The 8090-nt window shown below is 40.6% G+C and overlaps 1 protein-coding gene across 1 annotated transcript; it reads left to right on the top strand.

Annotated features, from left to right (window-relative positions):
* The first annotated feature begins 5329 nt into the window (after positions 1 to 5329).
* Positions 5330 to 8024, top strand: LOC121765132 (trafficking protein particle complex subunit 6B-like). Its single transcript, XM_042161169.1, has 4 exons — positions 5330 to 5606; positions 6557 to 6674; positions 6754 to 6982; positions 7705 to 8024. The coding sequence occupies exons 1-4, from the start codon at positions 5455 to 5457 to the stop codon at positions 7731 to 7733; spliced, it is 528 nt and encodes a 175-aa protein (XP_042017103.1). The 5' UTR covers positions 5330 to 5454; the 3' UTR covers positions 7734 to 8024.
* Positions 8025 to 8090: the final 66 nt, after the last annotated feature.

Consider the following 8090-nt stretch of genomic DNA (forward strand, 5'->3'; position numbering starts at 1 on the left):
GTTCAATTAGAGTCTTAACCGGTTCGCCATCATAGGCTTTGAATTTATTCAATATCTTCTCAACATAATGTGATTGTGTTAAGATGATTCCATCAGACGTTCTTAGAATCTTCATTCCAAGAATTACATCGGCTAGACCCATGTCTTTCATGTCAAAGTTTCTCTTTAACATGGCCTTTGTATCGTTAATTACTTGAGTGTTACTACCCAAGATTAACATATCATCAACGTATAGACACACTATAACATGACCGTTATTAGTGCTCTTGATGTAGACACATTTGTCACACTCGTTGATTTTAAACCCATTTGATAACATCACATTATCAAACTTCAAGTGCCACTGCAATGGCGCTTGTTTCAATCCATATAGAGACTTTACGAGCTTGCATACCTTTTTCTCTTGTCCAGGTACTACAAACCCTTCGGGTTGCTCCATATATATTTCATCTTCTAATTCACCATTTAGAAACGCGGTCTTTACATCCATTTGATGAATCTCAAGATTGTGCAATGCAGCAATAGCGAGAAGCACTCGGATAGATGTAATCCTTGTTACAGGTGAATATGTATCGAAGAAGTCATGTCCTTCCTTTTGTTTAAAACCCTTTACTACTAATCGGGCTTTATACTTATCTACTGTTCCATCGGCCTTAAATTTCCTTTTAAGTACCCATTTGCAACCTAGAGGTTTCGCACCTTCAGGTAGATCTACCAACACCCAAGTGTGGTTTAGCAAAATTGAATCAATTTCGCTTTGAACAGCTTCTCTCCAATGCAGCCCGTCTGGGCCAGCAAAGGCTACTTTTATCGATGTTGGTTCTTCATCCAACATGAAAGAAATGTAGTCAGGACCAAAAGTTTTTGGTGTTCTGACTCTATTACCACGTCTTAGTACTGTATCTTTTGGATCGGGCCTTGCACGCTTGCGCGATTCAGGTTCCGCATCCGCTGATTTAGAACTAGTGGCTTCTTCTTCCACTTGTTTAGAACTAGTGGCTTCTTCAATTCTTGTCTCAGAATTGGTTGAGACTTTTTCCTTGTCTTTGCAAGGAAATGTATTTTCGAGAAATACAGCATTCCTCGACTCAATTGTTGTTCCTACTGTGATAGTCGATATTTCAGACTTGTGAACAACAAATCGATATGCACTACTGTTAAGTGCATATCCAATGAAGATGCAATCAACCGTCTTAGGTCCGATTGTAACTTCTTTAGGCGGAGGAACCATCACCTTTGCCAAACACCCCACACTTTGAGGTATTTGTAGGATGGCTTCCTTCCCTTCCACAACTCATAAGGAGTGACATCCTTTCCTTTGAGAGCGATCTTATTCAAGATATAGTTGGCTGTCAAAACAGCTTCCCCCCACATGTTATGTGGTAATCCTGAAGTTAGAAGCAGTGCATTCATCATCTCTTTTAGAGTTCGATTTTTGCGTTCTGCAACACCATTAGATTGTGGTGAATATGGTGCAGTCGTTTGATGGATTATACCATTTTCGTTGCATAATTCCTCAAACGGGGCTACATATTCGCCTTCTCTATCGCTTCGAATCGTTTTGATTTTACAACCAAGTTGATTCTCAACTTCGTCCTTATAACTTTTGAACGCTTCTATTTCTTCATCTTTACTTCTTAAAAGATAAATGTAACAATACCTTGTGCAATCATCTATGAAAGTGATAAAGTACTTTTTACCACCTCTAGTTTGCACCATCTTTAAATCACATACGTCCGTGTGAATTAATTCAAGGGGTTTTGTGCTTCGTTCAACCGAGTGAAACAGCAACTTAGTCATTTTTGCTTTAAGACAAATTTCACATTTATCTTGTATATCCAATTCATTAGCCTTTAGTAAATCTAAATCTACTAATCTTTTAATGGCTTTTGAATTTACATGTCCCAGTCTACAATGCCACAAATTTGAACACTCAGTCAAGTAAGAGGAAGTAGATGCTTTATTTTTATTAGCCAAAGGCTTTGCAACACTGCGAGTTGCCACACTAAGCTTGAAAAGCCCATCGGTTACATAACCTTTTCCGAGGGATTTTCCAAACTTATACAAAGTAAACCTATCAGAATCAAATACAAGTTTAAACCCCTTATTAACTAGTATTGATCATGACACTAGGTTCTTGCGGATGTCCGGGACATGCAGCACATCCTTCAAAGTGATCGTGACGCCAGACGTCATCATGAGAATCACGTTACCAACGCCGAGGACTTCGGACGATGCTTGATTCCCCATGTTGATCTTCCTCCCTTCAGCAGCAGTGTAGGAGGCAAACTTGCTCCTATCTGAGCAGACATGAGCAGTAGCGCCGGTGTCGATGTACCAGCCACCCTTGTTATCCACAAGGTTAACCTCTTCGGTGACCACAACAATGAGGTCGTTTTCATCCCAGTCCTTGAACTCCTTCTCAACGACGTGGGCAGCCGGCTTCTTCTTCTTGCTGCGGCAGTCTTTAGCAAAGTGGCCTTGTTTGTCACATTTGTAGCAGTCGCCTTCAAACTTCTTTGAAGGCTGCTTTCCCTTCTCTTTGTCGCTTGGACGGTTGGGGCGAGGGCGTTTGTTGGAGGGACCGCCCCGCTCCAACAGATTGGCTTTGGCTTCAAGTGGGGTGAAGCCCTTAGCCTTTTGGTCGCTTTTGCGCACATCAGCCTCAATGCGCAATTTCACGATCAAATCTTCAAGGGTCATCTGCTTTCGCTTGTGCTTGAGATAACTCTTGAAGTCCGTCCAACTAGGAGGGAGCTTGTCAATGATCGTGCACCTTACGAATTTGTCGGGCAAGGTCATCCCTTCAGCCACTAATGAGTGGATGATCACTTGGAGCTCTTGGACTTGCTCCATGACGGGTCGAGAATCGACCATCTTGTAGTCCATAAATTTGGAAGTTACAACTTGTTCCGTCCCTGCAGCATTATCTATGCTATACTTCTTTTCTAGGTTTTCCCACATTTGTTTAGATGTGGTTACATTGGAGTATACATTGTAGAGGCTATCATCTAATGCACTTAAAATAAAATTTTTACATAGATAATCCCCTTTTCTCCAAGCTTCATAGTCCGCCATGACTTCGAGCCTAGTCTCTTGGTCGCTTGGCGCGGGCGGCTCGTTTTCAGTGAGAAAGTTGGCGACGCCCAATGTTGTCAAATAGAACAACATCTTTTGGTACCACCTCTTGAAGTCAGATCCTCCAAACTTGGGTGGTTTCTCGGCAGGTGGCATCATTCTTGGTGCCAAAGGTGCCGAACTTGGTCCATGGAAGGAACCAATTCCGTTGCCCCCGAAGGAGCCAACAACATGGTTGGGCATAGAGCCCCCACCATTCATGTTGGGCATAGAGCCCGCCATGGTCATGTCGGGCATAGAGCCCGTCATGTTCATATTGGTCCCGGAGGAGCCAATACCCGTGTTGGTCCAGAAGGAGCCAGCACCCGTGTGAGACCCGAAGGCCCCAGCACTCGATCCATTAAAGGATCCGAAGGAACCACTAAAAGTGGAACCAACTGTTCCACTCGAGGTGGATCCGCCAGTGAGCCCATGGGTGGGGTTGTTGATGAAGATGGATAGAACCCAGGGGTTGGCATCATCGACGGAATCGATGAAGTGTTGACCGGTCCAGTGGTCGCCATGGTGGAGGGAATGGCAGCGGCGGAGGTGGTAGCGGCGGTGTTGGAATCAGTCGACATTTCCAGCAAAGGTATTAAGTGTTTCGAAAGTTTTTAGGTTCAGTTTAGAGTCCAAATTCCTTCAAAGGCAAGTTATATCTCGTCTTGCGATTGTTGGTTTCTGGATTACAAGATAGCAAATCCGGGCGTAATACAACCCAAAAGAAGGAATACAGAAGGAAGAACTGAACTGAAATTACAACTTAAAAATGAAGCAACTAAACCAGTATGGTATGATAGCCGAGTCGAGGAGGCCTCTTCCCGCAAGACGAGATACGTCCCGGTAGTGCTCTCGGTTTGGCGTGCCGTCCCCAAAGGTAAAACGACTACGTCTCTTTTGATGCAGCACCGCAATCAGCAGAGCTCCGGCGAACGGGATGGAGGAGAGGGCAAAGCTTTCGACATAAAAACAATGCAGAGAGGGAGATAGCTTATGATGCTGAGAATGCTTGTGAATAATGTTATACTAATGCAGTGGAATGGCTAGCCTATTTATAGGCCAAGCCACCATGCAGGGTCAACCAAGCCATGAAGGCTCATCATGGCAGATTCGTAACCGCCGGCGGTTACGAGCGTGTGGCAGGAGTGTGCCTTTCGCGTGTGGAGCGTGTGGATTTCTTATGTGGCAGCCGTGACTGTGCCTCGCTTGACGACGTGTCAAGCCACTTGGACTGCTAACTCGGCGGTGGTCTAAAAAGATTAGTTTGGGCCAAGCACCAAGCCCAAAGACCACCCAAAGACCAAGATCCAAGATCCAAGTCCGAGATCGGGATCGGGATCAGGCTCGGGCCCGAGGCCCGCAACCACGACCACGAGCACGGGCACGGGCGGGCGGCGGCGGCGGCGCGCGCGTGTGCGCGCGTGTGGGCTCTTTCACCCATCTTGGTCCACTATAATTATTAAGTAACATAAAGTCACTTAATTTATACACATTAAAAGATGTGTTAATCCTCCAATGTGGGATAATTAACACTAGTTAATTATTTCCTAAGCTCCAACACCAAGCTTTAATTAAAAGCTAATTATGCCCAACTTTAATCCACTATTTCTCACTCACCGGAAATCGGATTTGAGAAAGTGAATATACTACATTTATCTACGTAAAATGTAGATCGACGCTATGTCATTTAATTTCACAAAATTAAATGTCTTGTCACATTTATTATTTGGTCAAAATCCATTGACCGGGCATATTTAATCCATGATTTTTACACAGTGATATTGTGATTATATTTCTCCATCTATCACAAGCGAGACACTTTATTAAGCACTTATATTAAGAAAATGGTATTTAATAAATTGAAGTTGAGAGATAATAATAATACAGATAATTAATCATTTTTGCAGGAAAAATATGAGTGATTACCTATTAAATGTTACTATCTCCATCCCATAAAAATATGCACTTTTTTTTAATCCGTCCCACAAGATTATGCATTTTCTAATTTTGGATAGTCTAGTATCTCTAATGACGTGGAACCATTTCTCCATTAACAATACTTTAATTATTTTTTTCTCTCTTTTATTTTACTAATTTTATATTAAAACATGTGCTGAACCAAAGTGCATATTTTTTGGGGAAGGAGAGAGTACTATATCCCAAGTGCCTTAATTATTAGTAATTTTTGCAAGAAAAAATCAACAAAGATTCCATTATTTGGAGGGGAAAAATTTAAGAAAAACAGGATTTAGGTTCCAAAATAGAACATATGTTCACATTTTATAATCGAAGCCTAAGGTCGATTTGATTTTCGATCTCCCAAGAGTCAGATACGCAATGGTGAGAGAAGTATCGGAAAGTTGTGTGGAGAGTTTGCTTGCAGAGATAGTGCTATCGTATTGCTCAGGCTTCTACGCCAACAAACCCGAGCTCGCAGCGCGGAGGATCGAAGCCATCGGCTTTCAGGTCGGTCACCAATTAAGTGAAAGGTTAGTTAATATACTTTCTGTATTCGATTGTCAGATTCCACAAATGTGTTTAATTGATATCGATTTCGATTTCGATTTCTAGTCTCTCTTGATAATGTCTCCCCACTAAGATATAACCCTAGTTTATAATTTCAATGCGTCATTCATGTCAAATTTGCTTAAACATATCGAAATAACCAATTGAGCCTGATCAAGTTAGGAATAGGACAATCTCATTTGAATTGTATGAGTAAATTTAGCATATCAATCTTTGTTGTGACATGGTCATGCATATAATGGAAATGAGGAATATATTCGGATTAGAAATTCTGCTTGCTGTGACAATATTGTTCGAATTAGTTAATTGACTTGAACACCATCTGAACCTTGTTTACGATATTTCATCCTTGTACATCGACGTTAATTAGTGGCCAACAGAAATTATATCCCTTATAGTATTGTCTGATGACTAATTATGTTTGAATGCCATTTGTCTTATACAAGATGAATACCATACAAGGATTTCTAATAAGGGAACAATGTGAAACAATGAAACTGAAAGATTGAACTTGGATTGTGATTTCATGGCTATTAAGCCAAAGATGTATACATGACTATTCCGCAGCATCTGAACATTGCAATAGGATTGATGTTGATGTATAGATAGGGAATGTTGGGGGTTTAACAGATATAGGGAAATGACTCAAGCATTTTCCACAACATATGATTTTTTCTTGCCTGTCATGCATCTTACTACTTGAGGTTGAAAAGCTAATACTACATGATAATTTATTACTTCACAAGCTGTGTATTAATCATTAATTACCTTTATCCCGTTATGCATTTCTGTGGTAGGGTTCTTTTAAATTCAGTACAAACAAAGTTCTTTTTCAGAAATTACCTTTTTACCTGAAGCAGAATGTTTATCACTTCATACATTTCGTCCTCTGCTTGTCATGTATCCCTCTCAGGTACACAATGGATCGACCAAGGTTCACCGATAACCTAGACGCCATCAAGTTTATCTGCAAGGACTTTTGGTCCGAACTCTTCAAGAAACAGATAGATAACTTAAAGACAAATCATAGAGTAGGTACCAGAATTTGAACATAGCTTCATATTACTTCAATTCAAAATGTTATGACTTCAACCATAACTTTTCTTGCAGGGTACTTTTGTATTGCAAGATAATCGATTTCGATGGCTAGCACATATGTCTGTTGACCCATCAGTTCAAGCATCTGGCAATATTCAAGATCCTTCAGCAATGGCGGAAAACAAATCAGCTCAGGCTACTGGAATGCACCTATACTTTCCTTGTGGAATCATCCGAGGAGCACTTTCAAACTTGGGAATTGAATGTGCAGTTTCTGCAGATATATCCAACCTCCCAGCATGTGAGCTTATTTCCTTAATTATATTCAATACTTGGAGCTATATATAGAGGGAATAAGTTAATAATTACATGAATGTTCATCTTTTCCTTTACTTATAACAATAATTTTGCACTACATTCCAAAAGAGTCATGAAAGGTTTTGTGTTTCACTCTTCCTTAACGCGATGCACATTGTCAAGCCCTTACACTGTGATGCACCGTCAGCCCTTTGCCTAGCCTTTATAATCCTAATGCCGTTGCTTTGGTTGAGTCAAAATCTCTTTTCTTCTATATCCTTGCAGAATGCTGACTATGCTGCACTTCTTGTGCAGAGTATTATTTTCTAATCAGAACACAAAAAACATTTTGAATTGCATGCTGTCCAAGATATATCCAGGACTACTAGGTCTTAAGTTACATCTGATTTATTCCTCCTCCATAGTTCTTGATCAATCCTCATCTAGTAAGTCCTTAATTTGAAGTGCAATCCGTTTTGCCTCGTGGTCATTTCCTTCTTTTCTTTCTTGCAGTTCTTTTGAAGAACCACACTTTAACTGGTCATAACTAACATAGTTATGTCCCTGATCTCCCGGACTACTGTTGCACTTGCTTTTTGAGAAAGCTAAACTGTATTCTTTTTTCGTTTTACCAACTTATAAATGAGAGATTTTATTTCTGAGGCCAAACCAAGTCGTGCATGACATATCTACCATTTTTAATACCTACGTGTTCTCTTCGTGCAGGTTCTTTTGTTATCAGAATAAAGGCATGATAGTCCATTGAAATGGTGCCGGAGTTGTTGGCTGATGCTTGTGTTGAAACTTCTTTTCTTTCTTGCAGTTGTAAATCGTACTTGTACACCACCAACTCTATCTTTCTGTTACTCATGCATGACTGAAGCTGTCTTATTTACGCAATTGTTATCAGAAAAATGGTTATTGCAATCTGCTGTGCCTTCTTCCTAGACTTAGGTTTTGTAAAGCCTATTGCTTTGAATTGTTGGACAGATGCGTAATAATCTCAGGCGAACTTAATATGAGAATTGACGTGAATTCTGATTCTAGTAGAGAACTTACATCTCTTCGTCTTATTCATCTATCTTGATTTGTGTTTAAATCGTATAAAAAAT

Source organism: Salvia splendens, chromosome 2 (genome assembly GCF_004379255.2).
Source record: "Salvia splendens isolate huo1 chromosome 2, SspV2, whole genome shotgun sequence".
Lineage (NCBI taxonomy): Eukaryota > Viridiplantae > Streptophyta > Magnoliopsida > Lamiales > Lamiaceae > Salvia > Salvia splendens.

Coding starts and splice junctions, on each gene's coding strand:
- LOC121765132 (XM_042161169.1), top strand. CDS start 5,455: ATGGTGAGAGAAGTATCGGAAAGTTGTGTGGAGAGTTTGCTTGCAGAG. Junction 5,607..6,556: donor GGTCACCAATTAAGTGAAAG/GTTAGTTAATAT, acceptor TATCCCTCTCAG/GTACACAATGGATCGACCAA. Junction 6,675..6,753: donor ACTTAAAGACAAATCATAGA/GTAGGTACCAGA, acceptor CTTTTCTTGCAG/GGTACTTTTGTATTGCAAGA.